The sequence below is a fragment of the Canis lupus genome, chromosome 28 (assembly GCF_011100685.1).
Source record: "Canis lupus familiaris isolate Mischka breed German Shepherd chromosome 28, alternate assembly UU_Cfam_GSD_1.0, whole genome shotgun sequence".
In the NCBI taxonomy this organism is placed as follows: Eukaryota; Metazoa; Chordata; class Mammalia; order Carnivora; family Canidae; genus Canis; species Canis lupus.
Window position 1 is genome coordinate 21,863,285 of NC_049249.1, and position 17,989 is coordinate 21,881,273.

General features: G+C 37.0%; 1 protein-coding gene across 2 annotated transcripts in view; it reads left to right on the plus strand.

Moving 5' to 3' along the window:
- MXI1 (MAX interactor 1, dimerization protein) overlaps positions 1-17,715 on the plus strand; it is an 81,257-nt gene extending 63,542 nt beyond the window's left edge. For both annotated transcript variants that reach the window (XM_038578762.1, XM_038578763.1), the window contains exons 4-6: positions 9,677-9,791; positions 10,409-10,580; positions 15,153-17,715. In XM_038578762.1, the coding sequence (XP_038434690.1) occupies positions 9,677-9,791; positions 10,409-10,580; positions 15,153-15,316 (451 nt within the window). In that variant the 3' untranslated portion in view covers positions 15,317-17,715. The remainder of the gene's footprint in view (positions 1-9,676; positions 9,792-10,408; positions 10,581-15,152) is intronic.
- The last annotated feature ends 274 nt before the right edge of the window (positions 17,716-17,989 follow it).

Sequence of the window (17,989 nt, forward strand, 5' to 3'; positions counted from 1 at the left end):
ATGTTCATATTCTACCTGCCTACAAATGCTCAATGCCCTAATTCAACACTGAAAACATTTCTCTTTTTATCATGCCCAGGATGGGAGCCAGATGTTATACAAAGCTGCCTCCAAAAGTAACATTCAAAAACTAGACTTCAGTTGGACCCTTTGTGATCAGAAAAAAAATTTGATACAATATAATGAAAGAGAAAGATCAGAAGGATTATGTAACTTTGAAATAAAGATAAACCAAAACATTAATCCTCTGTCATTGTCAGGACTGTGGCATGTTTAAAATTCTATGAGTCTTATTTTTGTAGAGATTCTTTTCTCAATGCCCAATGAATACCTCAGGAATTATTATTGTTTTAAAATTCTACGGTGGTCAGCAGTTGCTCTTTGTTACCCTTTTCCTGCCCCAAATTTTACTCCCCCAAACAAAATGAAACAAAACAAAACACAAACAACCCCTCATTTCAACTTCAGGGAAATTTTTCTAAAATGGAACTACAGAAATAATCCCTGGCTAACTTGACTGAATTGGCAGATATCCAGCAATGCCAGACCATTTGCCCTCTGCCAATAGTAAGCATGGTCACCACTTTTAATCATTTAGCTCCGTATTTCAGGTTCTTCATATTCAGTACAAATTGTGGATATTCATCTTCCAGTGATGTGTTAATTCTTAGGCCATAGTGTTCCTTTTCCGTTTAATAAAATGTATCTTTCCTCCTAAGTGAGTACACCGCCTTAAAATGAACTATTACACTAATCACATCTTATTAGTGGGCCCATATTTAAAAGCATTGTGCCATTTTCATTTTATACTTCTAAATGAACATTTACATTCCAGAGCGTTCTTTGTGTTGTTTGTGCTGTGTAGGATCATCGTTTTATTAGAGATAAGTAACAGAATTTCTTCATTTCCCTCTACCATCCTGGACTGTAATTTGGTATAATACAAGAGTTGCACTGGTCTGTAAGAGTGGGGCTATGAGTGTTAGACTCACACTTTTATAGAAGAATAGACTAATGCTTGTTGTGTACATTTCATGTATAAAACTGGGGCAGTGTCTTACAGAACATTATCACTGTGTCTCAAATCTGACTTGCCAGCACGTAGGAAGTTTGTTTTGGTTTCAAAATGTACTTTACCCCATGGTGGCTGGCAGGGTACAATACTATTGACATCACTGTGTTTCAAATAGAAAATTAACAAGTAGCTACTGTTGTGATTGCAGATTGCCTTCCCAGTCCCTGTGAGAGAATGCTTTTTCTTTGGACAGCAACACTTCTCAGCCCCTTGGTACCATTAAATCAGCCAATGGGGGTTGCCAGAATAGGGATGAACACCAACAAAAGGCTGGAAAAACTGTTAATAATGCAAAAATCTTTAATCCATTTCCAAATTGATGTGAAAGATAAATAATTGTTAAAAATTTCTCTCCCACCCACAGCTAAGTTTTGACAGTAGGCCAGGTTCAGAGCCTGATCTCTCCAGAGAGGAGTATCCTTTCCCTCTACCCAAACCCCTGGAGAGTTGCCAAAGGAAAATAAGCTATTTTGTATTTAGAACAAATTGCCACTGTTTTCTTCAGTGATGTAGCCCTATTTCCCAGACTTTGAAACTTGGAATACAGAAAGTTCTTGTGTGACCAAAGAAGAAATATGGTGAATGAATGATCAAGTTTTTTTTTTTTTTAACCAAATACTAATAAACAGATGAGAGAGGGGATGAGATATATGCAGGGAATCTAAATTTAGCACAGAATGGACATCGAGTGAACAATTTCTGTTAAATCACTTTGGAGATTGGGTTCCTTGTGGGGGTTTTCAGTGAAGAACATGCCTCTGGGACGAGATTTTAATTATTTTTTTTCAAATGAGGCTGTCAAAAATCAGGTTTTCCTTATAGATGAATACAAGACAGTTTAAAAACTTGTTTATGTGTTCTGCAATATTGGCTTCAACTGATCAGCAGTCCTGTGATCTTTAAATTGTGTAGGTGCTAATTTCTCATGTTATCAGATAGGGTAACAACTGTTCATTTAATTTTTTCTCTCTTGCATTATAGAGTTATTTCTTTTTAGACTTTTGTCTCTCATACCTGGATTTTCTTAGCAGTGTCTTTTCTATTTTTTTGTTAGTAATTGCCTTCCTGCCATTATACTTGTTATTACTATTATTTCTTGAATAACAGCTGGAACAGAGGCCAAAGTTAAATCAGTCAAATTTTCTGCTTGTTAGGAGGCTTATTAAAAAGGTTAGAAAGTTTGAGATTGGTGACAAAAAAATTGGATTTAAAAAAACTATGAATTTCATTTGACATTGTTGTCTTAACCCTTCATCACTGTAGATACTTTGATAAATCAGCCTAATTCCTGTAGTTCTTAATCCTGTGCTTTACTATTAAAAGAGATGTTGACCCCAATCAAGAGTTAGGTTGGAGATTGTCAGTTACTCTACATGGAGTCAGTCATCGTTGGTGGTGACTGACACACAATTTCAGCTGACACACAAATTCCCAGGGTACAGTTCTGGCATCCATAACAGTTCTCTCATGGATTTTGGCCTGGCATCTGAATATACCGTTTGGAGGTTTCAGTATTGTTGCCTCAACTTTGGTGAGTTAGAGAGTCTCAGAAATATCCATCAGAAATTTACATCCCTCCTCCCCACTGTGTGACAGTTATTCTGTTTGTTATTGGAAAAACTGAAATGACTAAAAGTATGAATTCAGTCTTATCCTGAATGTAAAATATAGTGTGATTAGTGTGAAAATCAAGTTATTAATTTTCTAAAGAAGGGAATATAGCAAGGAAGGCGTCAGAGAAGAAACAATAGTTTGGCTGTGGACTGATAAATGAGTTAGATGCTCACCAGGTACACAGTAGAGAGGCGGACATTCCAGGTGGAGAAATGGGTAAAGATAAAAGCACACTTGGTGTGTGGAAGAGGTCTGTAAGGGTATGGGTAATGGGAAGTGAGGCAAGAAAGGTGGTAGGCAGAGACCAAATTATAGCATCTTCAAACAGAGTATTATTACTGGCATCTTTTAAATTTTTTTACAGCATCTAGTTCAGTGGCATAATAAGCTGCAGCTGATTGTTTACTGGTGATCATTGTTGACTGCATGGCACTTTATCCTCTTTATATTTCTGAGATATAAAGGCTAAATAAAATTTCAGTCTACATGGAATCTATGTATTTTGAGAAAGAATATATCATTATCTTGTCATCATTAATTTATTGAGTACTCATATCTCTCCCATCTCTTCTCCCCCACTCCACTCTCCTCTCTGTAAACCTTTGAGAAACCTAGTCCCCGTTATGATTCAGAAACAATATTCTGAATGCTAAAGCTCTGATAGTAAGCTTTAGTAATTTGTTCTAGTAGTTTGAACATAGATTCCTGTAGATCTTGGGATTTAGTGTAAAATAGAGCAAGATTTATTTGAAGTCTTCTTTTGCCTTAAAAGTATACTTTGTGTTATTTGTGCTTATTTTCATACAAAAGAGTGTTTTCTTCCAAATCTTTGAGGAAAAGTATGACTTCTGGAAGGCATATTACTATATATTTAACCTTTTCGGTGTAAATACTCTGGCTTCCTACCCTAAGAACTGCTTAGATTATATTGGGAGACAGTGATTTTTAAAAAGTCTTCCAAGATTGAGTAATGTGTATCTCTGCTTTAACTGCTTTTATTTAATTGTATATAGATAAGCCCTTCAGTGCTAAGGTGGACAATGTGACTGTAGAATAATTTATATTATTATAATATCACATAGATCACATAGTATATATAATTTGTATAATTTGCAGTTTCATTATAACACTTGTTGATATTTCTATCCAGTTATTTTACTAGATACCAATTAAATTAAAAGGAATATTAAAAAAAAAGGAATATTAATGAAAAGAGCTTTCCTTTTTTTTTTTTTTTTTGAAATGAGGAAGGAGTCCTAGCTATTCTCCTGTTTTTGTTTTGTTGTCATCAAACCCCATGACACCACACTCAGTTCTGGTGCTAGGGAAATGCCATTTACCAGGTTACTATCTGGCAGTTAATAGTTTTTTTGTTTTGTTTTGTTTTTGTGATGCAGATAATATGTAAGTTGTAAGTAAAACATATAAGAATAGCTTGTCTGAGTTTTCTTATTTCACAAACAGAATAGGCTGAACAGCAGAAGATGATCATAATTGTTTTCATAAATAAGATCCATGAGTAGCATGGATGTGCTTGATATCTGGATTCATTTTTAATGTCGTTTTTCATAAGAAAAAAGGTAGGCATATTTTTTTGTGTAACTTTGGAGATTTTTCAGAAGATTCTCAACACACTAAATATTAGAGGAACATTTTGTGTAGGATAAGCAGCTAATTGCTGTAATGTGCTTCGGAAGTGTCGTATGGGGAGTTGGGAAACCTGGCCAGAAGCCACTGCAGCTTTGAAGAATGTGGCTCAAGGGAGGACTCAGCCCATTGCGTAACATTCAGCAGAGAGGAAAGTACAAGTACTGTCCCTATCACTTGACTTGTTTTCCATTTTGATTTAGTTATTTGGCAAAGTCTTGGTATCCTGTAGTGGAGGAATGAAAGACAAGCAAGTTCCAAAGAAGGACCGTGCCTCCAAGGGCATCAGCCAGTGGATGGTTTCTGAGGCTTGGCAGGTGTTAAATTTCATATTATTGTTGAGCAGAGGGATTAGAGTTTCAAGAGACGACTTGAAAAACATCATCCTATGGTACTTGCAATTTTTTTGTGTGTGAAAGAGAATTCTTCCTTTCTCCTCCTTCAACAACGTGTGGTTCTTGTAGTTGATATACCTGTGCCTTAAAATATCACAGCTACTAGAAGGGACCATTTTACAGCAAAATCATTTCCCCTCATGTTCTGTGATATTTCAGTTTGGCAGTAGAGTTTACAAGGTTTGAAATCAAAAGCAGCGTTGGTTCCTTCAGGGAAAAATGATCCCAATTTACCAAAATAAAAGCCAAACAGACTCTAATTGTTCCTTTTCCCACAAGGGGCTTGCCCTTTTTGAAGGTGTGGGTTAGTTTGATAGGACCTTCTCTCCAATAAGGTTAGTCACCGAAAATTGCCTCTTCCCCTGGGTAAAACCCACTTTTAAATCTATTTTAAAACAGACCTCAAAGTGTCTTTGAAAATAAAAGTGCTTTGGTATCTCTCCATCCTTTTGCCCCCTCCCTCTCAGCAAGGAGACTCGTCAGACACCCCTGCTTGCAGTGTCTAATCCTCACACTAAATTAGGAAAGATTTACATTTTATGGGTTTTATTGAGCTCTTCATGCGTTGTGAAAAGTTAAATAAATGCTAACCAGGAAGCTAAATTTTTTTCTTGTTTTCCATCAAGGCTAGTTCCATAAATTTTACAATGTCGGGTTTTTCTATTGGTTTTCTGGTGTTCATCAGAATATTCAAAACATCAGCCTTAAAAAAAAAAATCAGCCTTAACTTTCCCCAATCATCTTTTGTTTTATTTTGTTTTAAAGATTTATTTATTTATTTTAGAGAGAGCGCGTTAGCATGAACAGGAAGAGAGGGGCAGTAGGAGAGAGAGAGAGAGAGAGAGAGAGAGAATCTCTAGCAGACTCCTTGCTGAGCACAGAGCCTAACACGGGGCTGGATCTCACAACCCTAAGATCATGACCTGAGCCAAAATCAAGAATTGGCTGCTCAACCAAGCCCCCCAGGCACCCCTCTCACCCCTAACCTTCTTTAACCTGCTTTGACTAAAGGTACATGGCTGTGCCTTTTATGAATCCTTGTTGTCTATGTCAGCTCTTCCATTTCTTGGAGACTTGAAAAATATCATCTTATGCTATTTGCAGTTTTTTCCTCAGTGCATAAGGATTTTCTTTTTTAAAAAATTTATTTTATTATTATTATTATTATTATTATTATTATTATTAGGATTTTCAAATCAAACCAAGGTGGTGGTGGTTGTTTTTCTGCCTTTTGTCCTCTTTTTTTCCTCCAGTATCTTACAGTCCATGATTTGGCAACCCCATACAGGAGGCTCCTGAGCCACCAGTCACATGAGAATGAAGGCAAGAAAAAAAAGGACCAGATGGCATCAAAAGATATGCCTTTCTAGGTCGTTGGTGGTTAAGCTTGCAATCTGGTTACCAGCAGGGAGACTATGGGGAAAGGGTGGAAAGCAGCACAGCACCATTGTAAGGGAAGAAGAATTTTGCCATACAGTTTGTTACAGTAATTTGGAGAGAAAAAAGTTACACATCAAGGTGAATGAATTTTCTGACTAAACTTCCCAGTTTACAATCACAGGGTATCCCATTGCTCTTAGAAGGGTGAATTTACCTAAAGCTGACCTAATAAGCACATATGGAAAACTGTGTAGTATTTGGGTGTCAACTTTGAAAAGTGTGGCCATTACTTGTTACTTTGTTCTCCAAATACCTGATTCTCTTGTGAGTATGAAAACTGAAGGAAATGATATTTGGCTCTCACAGAGAGACTTTTTCCCACAAAAGAACACAGGGCATCATTTACCACTCATTCTTCATACTCTTATCTATTGTATTTAGAATTGTATTTATAAAACGTGGAAAATGGCATCACAGGTCTTTGTGAGACATATTAACTCAGGGTATGTTTTCTTAAGCTGTAACTTGGAGCACATATATAATTACTGGACTGAAGAATTGTTCAACAGGGGCTAATAAAAAATATTTTAGAGGGCAGTCTGCCTTCGCTGTTGTTCTAGCATCCTACACGTTGACTCCCGTGGCCTGGGCAGATTCTGATTTGACAGCGCTATTGCAGACCACCAGACTGCTGAGGTTGGCTCATATTTCCTTACAAAATTTAGTTGTTTTCCCTTGACAGAAAAAAGTAAGATATTTTTAATTTTAAACTTGATTTCAATATATGAACTTAAATCCTTTACTCTTAATTACCTGGAAAAGCCTTGCTTTTTCGTAGACAAATTCAGTATCCCTCAAGTCCGAAGTCAAGTTTCAACTTATAAGTTTGCCTTCTCCAGTTACAATCTCCCCTTTTATTCAGATTCTGTTGCCCTGGATTTCTGTATGACTCATTTCATTATGAACCAAATGAAACAAAACAGTATGTTTCATTCTGTAGTCTAGATTATAAACTCTTATTAAACTTCACATCTCTTTTTTTACTTATACCACTCAAGCATGTGGGATATTACTGAATATACAAAATCATGTAGTAAATATATGCCTCAATAATAAGAGAAAAAACATTGACATTTTAATATTTAGTTCATTTCTGCCTATATTTTAATATGACTTAGATCTCTTAAAACAGAAAACTGACCCAGCCATTTTTTTTTCTCGATGTACAGCTCTAGTAAGGAGTCATTCTGAAGTTTCTTAACTCAGTGTAAAAGATATTTCCTATATATACACTGAATTTCTGAGGTTAAGTAATTAACAAAATTGACAAGTTAATCTTGTGGCAACATACATGTTAACTTTATCGGTTGGTTGCTCTATTAACTTTTTTTAGATGACTGAATTCAGAGCCTTGGGAACCTCTATTAGCAAGACAACCATCAGTATTTCTTTCTATCTTCCAGTCATATCTTGAGTGCAGTTATTAGGCATATGCTATAATTCAAATGAAGAGTTTAAAGGCACTTTTTACAATGGATTTTTTTTCCTTTTTTGTTTTGTTTTCGTTGTTTTAGTCTGCTCAGCAGAAGTACTTCATCATCATGTGAGTCCTTAAGAGGTTTTCCAGTTAAAAATGAGAATTTTGCTAAAAGTTCTATGATTTGGTGTAGCACAGCGGGGGAACAGAGTGACTTTAAAAGTGTTAAATCTCATTAAGGGGAATCCATTGATCTACCTTTAATTTAGGGAAAAAACTTAATTCCTTAATCTACATCAAGTATGTCAGATTTTAGCCTGGAGCCAACTATTAGATTTGAGTTATTGAACTCAATAAAGAGATTTGGAATGGACCTCTAACTATGGCTGAGGTAGTGGGTACTGGAAGAATCTTGATAATTCATCACTGGACCTCTGACCTCATGACCCTTAATCATCCTTGCTTGTCAGTGACACAATTGGTTGCTTATTGTCTTCTCCTACCCCTCTTTCATATTGCTAGCATTTGAGAATTTCACTTATTATTTCTTGTGTTTTAAGACAGAGAAAGCATAGTTTGGTGGTTGAGCTAGTAAAACCATTTTGGCCATCTTTGAGAGGATGATGGTTTTTTTTCCTGGTGCAATTGAGACAGTTGCTAAATGGTCAGTTATAGCTCTTTAATAAGGATAAGCCGTGAAGACATTTGTGGATTTTCTTTTCAGATATACTATTAATTGTTGAATTATGTTATGCAATGAATCACAGAACCAAAGATGTGGACTAGTATTATTTTAGGGTATAATTATGTACTCAGAACTCTCATCATAGTGATCATAGTACCTTTAGGATATAGGGAAGGTAAATCCACAAGACTCTGTGCTAGCATTTTCAGGAGAAAAGTTCCTTAACGTGCCCATAAGATGGGTGGATTAAAGAATGCAATAACTTTGAGTAAAGAATTTTGTTGGGGCACCTGGGTGGCTCAGTCCATTAAGTATCTGCCTTTGGTTCAGGTCATGATCCCAGGGTCCTAGGATCAAGCCCCATTAATGGGGAGTCTGCGTCTCCCTCTACCCCTCCCTCCATGCTCGCTTGTGCTCTCTCTCTCTCTCTCTCTCTCTAGCAATTTTGGGGCAGCCTGGGTGGCACAGCGGTTTAGCGCCGCCTTCAGCCCAGGGCTTGATCCTGAAGACTCCAGATCAGTCCCACGTTGGGCTCCCTGCATGGAGCCTGCTTCTCCCTCTGCCTCTCTCTCTCTCTCCCACTCTGTGTCTCTCATGAATAAATAAATAAACTCTTTAAAAAAAACAATTTTGTTATCAAGCTTTTTCTCATGTGTAGAAAAATTGGAGGTGGGGTAATAGAGGAGAGGTAGAGAGAAATAAAAATTTTTAACTAATGAGCTGGTACACTGAGATATTAGGAAGCAGGGGACTGTTCTATGGGTTGTTGTTTCAGTGGCTGAAATTGACCACAGCCATATATTTTGCCTTAACCCTTTCTTAGCTGGTCAGTTTTGCTGTTTCTAATATGTTGGATCATATGAAATTATAATTTTTATAAGTGAGAATTGTATATCAGAAATTTTGTATGGTTCAATCTAGTATGTAATAACACATAACGCTTCAGTTGAAGAGAGGGGTGTGCATGTGGGTATGTGTAAAAGATGAGAGGAAATGGAAATTCGTGAGCATTTTATATGCCCTAGGGGTAGGTACTCCAGCTAAAAACTGCTAACTCTAGCCTGTGGTTCTAGGCATTCAAAATCAAATACAATTAATTGCCCCAGTATACTTTCCTACTTCCACATTAATACAGTTGGAGACAATTTATGGGGTGGGTTAAAAATTAAATCATCTCTGACAGAGGTTACCATTGGGGATAATAATCTGAAGTGACCGTGTCTGCCTAGTACAGCAGAAATGGTAGAGACTGAAAACCGTTTGCCATGCCTGTATTTGCGCATACTTTGAAGACATAGGGTTGTAACATGGATATAGACTAATAGTTTGTGATTTATTATTGTCTCAAAATAGATTTTAGGATGTTCGGTCTGTGCTGATTTGATATTTGTTGTCTTTCTTAGACGAGCTCATCTGCGCCTGTGTTTAGAACGCTTAAAAGTTCTGATTCCACTAGGACCAGACTGTACCAGGCACACAACACTTGGTTTGCTCAACAAAGCCAAAGCACACATCAAGGTGAGAATTTCTTTCATATTTGTACATGATTGTCTCAGCCCTTATTTCATGATAAGGAATGATTCCTATTCATAAACATCAACTAGCTCACCATGCCCTCTTTAATAACTGACCTCCAGAGAAATCTTTCTGAAAACTTATCAGCTAATCTGATGGGAGCAACATAACCTGATTAAACTAAATTGTTTTGACAGCATGGCCATTTGAGGAGCTGGGAATACTAGGAAAATAACAATTACGCTGCTGATGGGCAGAAGGCAGGCAGTTGTGCCCTCTGGTGGAGATAACTTTATTTGGCTTTGTCCCTCAGTATTTTTCCATCAAACTACAGTGCAGAGCAAGTTTCTCTTACGTGGAGATAACTTTACAGACTTTGAGAATTCCATAGTGTTCTAGTAATATAGCATTCATTATGCACAAAAAAGAAATAGAAAAATAACTATATTTGGTGATTAAAAATATGTATTTGTGTATGTTTGTATACACACACACACACACACATATACTTGATTATTCATTCATATTTTCTCTGCCAAAGAAGAAATCTCTTAAGATGTTAGGTAGGAATGAATTTCATTGTCTGTACTGGACTGTATAAGTGTCTTTTATCATTTTAGAAACTTGAAGAAGCTGAAAGGAAGAGCCAGCACCAGCTAGAGAACTTGGAACGAGAACAGAGATTTTTAAAGCGGCGACTGGAGCAGCTGCAGGGTTCTCAGGAGATGGAACGAATACGAATGGACAGCATCGGGTCAACTATTTCTTCAGATCGTTCTGACTCAGAGCGAGGTAGGCCTGGGCTTCCTCCCTAATGAAATACTACACATCCCCTATCTAAATTTAGGCAGGATGCGTTGGAAATCGTTCTGTTTGCTCTCTTCTCTTTCGCCAGTACTGCAGCACTCTTGGGTTTTGTGCAACCACAAAGTTGTCTAGCAATGCCTGTATGAACAAGAGAACTCTTCCCCCTTGATTATGTAGAAATTTATTTTTAACTTTCTACTTGAAACAATTTTAGACTTAGAGAAAAGTTGTTTTCTGTAGAAAATCATAGCGTCTCATATACTCTCCACCCAGATTGCCCTACTGTTAACATCTTACGTAAATGTAATACATTACTACAACAAGAAAATTAACATTCATGTAATACTATTACTTTATCTATAGACCTTACTCAGATTTCACCAGTTTTCCACTAATGTCCTTTGCTTACCTAGGATCCAGTGCAGGATCCAACATTGTATTAGATCGTTCCTCAGTTTCCATGACCCAGGACACTTTTGAAGAGTATTGGCCACTTATTTTATACAGTGTCTCTCAAGTGTCTGATGTTTTCTCATTATTGAGTTGAGGTTATACGTTTAGGGAAAGAAATATCACAGAAGTGATGTTGTGCCCTTCTCAATTCATTGTATCAGGAAGATACATGATGTTGATATGTTTTGTGACTGGTGATGTTAATTTTTATGTCTGTATTTTAAAGTACCGCACCCTTCATTTCTTTTTCCATCTCTCCAAGAATATTGGCCTTTGGCAGAATGAAAGAACAAAAATCAACCAAAAAATCTGAATTTTACTGATCTGTTCATCTAAAGCTCCCACCACATCAGACCTCACAGTACAATAAAAGATCCCAGAGGAGAACTCTCAGGATATTTAAGCTTTATATTAGAGAAAATGGAGCTCATGAGATCTTGAGGATTCTAAAACAAAAAAGGAATTGTTTGTAAAATTTCTTTTGACTTATGGAAATTTTCAAACATACACAAAAGCAGAATATTGAATTCTCATGTACCCATCATCGAGTTTGAACAGCTGATGACATTGTCATTCTCGTTTCATTGGTTCTCCACTGCTCATCCTCACCATTTTTTCTGGAATGTTTTCAGTCAAATCCCAGATAACATTATCATTTTGTCCCTAAATACTTGAGTATATATATTTAATAAATGAGACTTAAAATTAGTCATAATGTTATTATATCTCACAGAATTAGTAAAATCAGATAATATTATTTAATGTCTAATACTCAATTTCTTTAAGGTTTTTTTTTTTTTAAAGATTTATTTATTTATGATAGACACAGAGAGAGAGAGAGAGGCAGAGACACAGAGGGAGAAGCAGGCTCCATGCCGGAAGCCCGATGCGGGACTCGATCCCAGGACTCCAGGATCGCACCCTGGGCCAAAGGCAGGCACCAAACTGCTGAGCCACCCAGGGATCCCCTTTTTTTTTCTTTTTTTAAAGATTTTATTTATTCATTCATGAGAGAGACACACACACACAGAGAGAGAGGCAGAGACACAGGCAGAGGGAGAAAGCAGGCTCCGTGCAAGGAGCCTGATGTGGGACCTGATCCCGGGTCCCCAAGATCACACCCTGGGCTGCAGGCGACACTAAACCACTGTGCCACCGGGGCTGCCCTAATACCCAATTCCTGATAGATTTTCTTAAAGGTGGCATTTTACCATTGACATATTTGAATTAGAATCCAAAGTCCATATTGCATTTGTTTGTGCCTTTTAAGATACTTTTCATCTATAATTTCTGTTCCCCATTTTATCCTCCCCAGTGCCATTTACTTGTTGTAGAAGCAGAGTCATTTTGGGGCACCTGGATGGCATAGTAGGTTGAATGTCTGACTCTTGGTTTCAGCTCAGATTGTGATCTCACACTGGTAAGATCAAGCCCTAAGGCAGGCTCTGTGCAGAGTCAGCTTGGGTTTCTTTCTCCTTCTGCCTACCCACCCCTGACTCTCTCTCAAATAAATAAATCTTAAAAAAAAAAAAAAAAAAAAGAAATGGAGTCATTTTTCTTTTCTTTCCTTTTATAAAATTTTATTTATTTACTCATGCAAGACAGAGAGAGAGAGACAGACAGAGACATAAACAGAGGAAGAAGCAGACTCTGTGGGGAGCTTGATGTGGGACTCCACTCCAGAACCCTAGGATCACAACCCCAGCCAAAGGCAGACACTCAACCACTGAGCCACCCAGGTGCCCCAGAGTCATTTTTCTTATAGAACATCCCACATTCTAGATTTGGCTGACTGAATCCTCATGGCATCATTTAAGATGTTCAATAAATAAATAAATAAATAAATAAATAAATAAATAAATAAATAAATAAATAAATAAATAAAATGTTCTTCTGTCCCTATTTCCTATAAACTGGTTGGTGAATCTCATGGCTTGATTTATAAATTCAGATTCTTTTTTTGAGGCAAGAATACTTTATAGGTGGTGCTGATACATTTATGCAAATGCCCAACCTTTCACTTGTCTTTCACTTAGGTATTACAAATAGTAGTTTCTCATTCTGTCATTCTTTTTGCATTTATTAACCTTTTTATAAAGAAGAGCATTTCTTCATCAGCTTTCCTGATTACTCCAAAATAAAGTCCATCTAGGGAAGATGGGATAAATGCTTTTTAAAAATTTTTGGGTTTTTTTGTCAGTTTTCTGAATAATGAATTGGTATCTTAGCAACCTCCAGAGGTAACAGGGGTTTTTGTTTTGCTGTTTGGTTTTGATTATCTTAGGAACATGTAGGTTTTCATGTTTTGAATGTGTTTTAATCCAATGTAGTCTTCTTTATATTATTTTTTAATACTCAAATTTCCCATATTCCATAGAAACATTTCAGATCAATTTTTATCCCTTTTAACACAACCCTAGGAGTCCTTGGGTTTTTTGTTTTTGTTATTGTTTTGCTGTGTAAGGTTTTTTTTTATGTGGCACTCAGTTTCAAAGAACAAAAGTATACCAGAGGCAGCAGCAAGAACCTCAAAGACATGCTACATTTATGAATGACAGTGAGGTATAGCAGAAATGACCCCAAATTAAGAGGCAGACCTTGATTCTAGTCCTTTTTCTACTGGCTACAAGCTATGTGACTTTGTCAGGTCTGCAAGCTTTAGCTGCCCTTCCTTCTCTTAACTCTTCCTTGTACCCACCCTCCCTCCAAATTTGAGAACATGTGTGTCTTCATCATTAGGATTCTCATTTTTTTGGTAGTCCCCACGTGCTAGTACCTCTTTCCCAGTATTATAGGGGACTTTTATTAATATCTCTAGTCCATTTGGCTAGAGTAGTCTCTCATTTTACTATGATATAATTGAGTGCAGCAAGATTCTTTTCCAGTTGTAGGTTGGATGAGTATTCTTTGATACTGGGAAACACCAAATAGCCTGTAAAGCATTATGGATGTAAAACAAATAGTTATGAATTCAGAGGATTGTTTGTACAGCTTGTTTGGACAGATGCCTGCATTTTAGAAACAGATTTCTATAACTTTTTTGAAGCAACAAGCCCTTTTGAAAATTATACTCTTTGAAATAACTTACTCTCTCTTCTTGGGCTCAGCAAGAATTCACTTTTCCTAAAGCAAGCAATTGTGATCAGTGTGAACCCTTAGAGTCATTGCCAAATATGAAACATCAGACTTTGAGCTTAAAAGAATTGAAGAATCTTGAGTTCATTTCTAACTGTTATGGGAGAGAACAGTTTTTCAACTGCCTTTCATTTTTAAAAATGTATATTGTATTTTATGTGGTGTACGGGTAATTGTATATGTAGTATTTAACAAACTATCTGGTAATAGCTGGTCATATATGTATTTAGGGATTTCTTTTAATAAACATGTTTGATTTTTGAAGTAAAGTACAACCACTGAAATGCCTTTACTATAATCTTTATTATAGATCTCATTATAAGCCAGAGACTTTGCAGGCTCACACCCTCATTTCAAGCTATATTTGATGCAAGAAAATTAAATCGAGTTGAAGACAAATCTCTTAGAGTTCCCTCTGTAATGACTGGCTTAGTTTGGTTCCTGAATAGTCAGAAGTCTTTATGATGACTCCTAGAAGTCTGTAGAACTGTCTGTAGAATGAGACCACCTAAGGCAAGAATAAATGATACATTTTCTCGTTCACCTATACTAAGTTGATGCTTTTTCCCTCCTTAAGGCAACTCTGATTAACAAACAGCACTGAGAATTAGTTTCTAGTTTAATGCAAAACAGATGTTGTTAAACCACTTGGGGTTTAGGATCTTTTAATATTAAGCACTAATTCCCAAATAGGCTGAGTGCTTTTGGTGGGAGGTCCAGACGTACTGGCGTCAAAGGCTTTAGTAAACTTGCTGCCTAAATTGAGACCACCACTGGATACCAGACATTCCGCTTTGCAAAATATATTCATGTCTCTTCACCTTCAGTTACTTCTGTTCTCTAGAAATCACTGATAATAACCTTGTATAATAATTATTGCACAAAAATAATCACTTTTTCTTATACCCTTTTTTCATTCGTTTTTGAAAGTTCAGATTACTAATGTTCTTCCTTTTTTCTTTTTGGCAGAGGAGATTGAAGTGGATGTTGAAAGCACAGAGTTCTCCCATGGAGAAGTGGACAATATCAGTACCACCAGCATCAGTGACATTGATGACCACAGCAGCCTGCAGAGTATTGGGAGTGACGAGGGTTACTCCAGTGCCAGTGTCAAACTTTCGTTCACTTCCTAGAACCCAGCATGACATAACAGTGCAGGGCAAAATATTCACTGGGCCAATTCAATCCAAACAATCTCTTAAATTGGGTTCATGATGCAGTCTCCTCTTTAAAACTAAACAAAACTATACTTGAACAAAAGAGTCAAAAGACCTCTATTTAAGCAAATACTTAGCAAAAAGTGGGGCAGAGCCTCCCCAGCAGAACAAATACTCATAATATTCATATTTGAAAATCACAGTTTCTAATGGCAGAAAACTTAAGTGAAATTTTCTTGATTTAGTTGATTTGAAAGAGGACATTTGGAGATTTTGTCCTCTTTTTCTTCTTTAGTTTGCTCAAATACAATGAGTAGACACATTTAAGGATGGGGTTATGAACCCTTCCTGAGTTTTATGGTCCTAAAAACAAAATCAAACCCATAGTAATGAGAAGACAAGATAATCAGGCATTAACTTGGATAGCTAAAGAGCTATTAAAACTCAGCTTGGACAGCTTATCATGAAGCCTGTGGATGATCAATTCTTGAAAAAAATAAAATAAAAAAAAAAGCAAGCTCATTTCATGCTCTGCAAAAGGAGAGACTCCCATGAAGCCTTTTGAAAGGGATCATCATGCAGCTCAGCTTTCTGTTGGATTCCATGCTAAGCAAGCTAACCTTATCCTGCATTGTTAGCAGTAGGGTACCCAACCGCCAGCTCGACAGTCAGCCGCCCTAGGCCCTTGGGCAGCGTGGGGGCAGTCTGTGTATGACAGCCTCTACCACACAGGGCCTATGAATTTGGATTGAGGGGCCAGAAGGAAAAAGCTCTCCATGCCTCTGTGTCTGCGTGGGCCAGAAGAATTGTGCACGCAGATTAGCAGGCCAAGGTCTGAGCCACGGCAGCATTTTTATTTCAGATTTTGATAACTGTTTGTATGTGTTGAAAACCAAAATGACATCTTTTTAAAGCTTGTCCATAAAAAACATAGATGTCTTTTATAGTGGAAAAACACATGGGAAAAAAATCATCTATTTTGATGCAGCATTTGATAATGATAAAACACCTCACACCTCTTTATAGTGCACAAAATGAATGAGGTCTGGGCTAGGTAGAAAAAAGGTCAATGCTGTTTTTATTTTCTTTTAGAATCATTACCTTTTACCAGCTTTTAACCATCTGATATCTATAGTTAGACACACTATAATACTTAACATAGTTAAGTTCGGCACTTGTCTCATTTTATTGTAAAGATCTGCTTCCATTTTCCCACAGGCAGTCTCTCTCCTTCCTCACAGTCCCACTGTGCAGGTGCTATTGTTGCTCTTACCAATATTTTCTGAAATGTTTTAAGTGAAATTTCTTTTCTAGCCTGCACTTTGATGTCATGTGTTCCCCTTTGTCTTTCAAAATCCAAGGTTCCCCCTCCCCCTTTCCTTGACCCCAGGAAGCTTTCTGGGACCCCTTACCCCTTGGCTCTTTGGACTTTGTATACTTTAAATAATTTAACTACCCTTAATTACTTAAAAAAAAAAAAGCTTTATGATTTTCATAACTTATTGCTGATTTTAATGGGTTGTTAATTTCAGTCCTGTAGTTTTATTTTGTTTAGATAGGGCTGGGCAAGGAAAAAGAAAATAAAGACAACCATATTTAGCAGTGCAGTTGAGTTGTGTGTGTAATGTTAGACTATCCTTTGTAAGTAGCACTTTAACAGCTTTCACTGCTTCTATGTATGAAGTGCACCATCTTGGCATACACAAGGCCTCAGCGTATACTTACTTGTTTTTGTGCTCTTCCTGTGCCTCCGAGAATATTTTATCCTTGATTGTGCTATGTTTGAGTGGAAGAAATTCTTTGAAGTAGATGTGTGAAAAACTGCATGCCTTTAGAAGCCCATTATTAGAACTTGCTACTTCAGGTGCTGGGGACTTAATGAAAAACATGATAAATTCATTTCTCTGGCCCAGGTAAATTATTTCTGGTTTCACTTATAATTACTCCTGGCTGGGTCAAAATGTTGCTCTATATATTTGCTTACTTTTGACTTTCCCAAGGGAGACAGTTTAAAGACTCTGCTAACTACCATGGAAAGTAAATGAAAGCCAATGACTGAGCTTCCATTTTGTTATTCCCATGACATTCACTTGCATCACTTGCCTAGGGCTGGAATTTCGGACTTCATTCAGGAGAACTTGAGGTGCTGCCATTTTGTTGTATTATGTACAGGTTGGTGGGCTGGGAAGCCTTTGTCACAAATCTATAGTACCTATTTCAACTGCCCTCTAAATTACTCCTTCCCTGGGTTTGTTTTCCTTGTGGGAGGGGAGTGGATTGTATGATGAGTAAGAAGTATTAATTTTTTAAAAGACAAATTGAATTTGAAGATATAAAAGTTAATTGCAAGAAATAAAAATTGTGAATGAAGAAGACCCGAGTGCTTTTTGTACCACCCTTCTCCATGAAGGAAAAAGTATGAATGGGCATCCACACCTTAAGCAGCAGCTATCTCCTCAGTGTTTGATACGTCAGTAGTCCAGAATTAATGACAATTTGAATCATTGTCATTTCCTGTTCTGTAATATAAACAGGTGCCTTCTTGACTGATAACTCCATGTAACCTAACTGCAGATGGTTTAATGTACCTGATAATCTTACTGCTTTCAGGTAGGACACAAGCCATTTGTTATTATCTGTTCTTAGTAA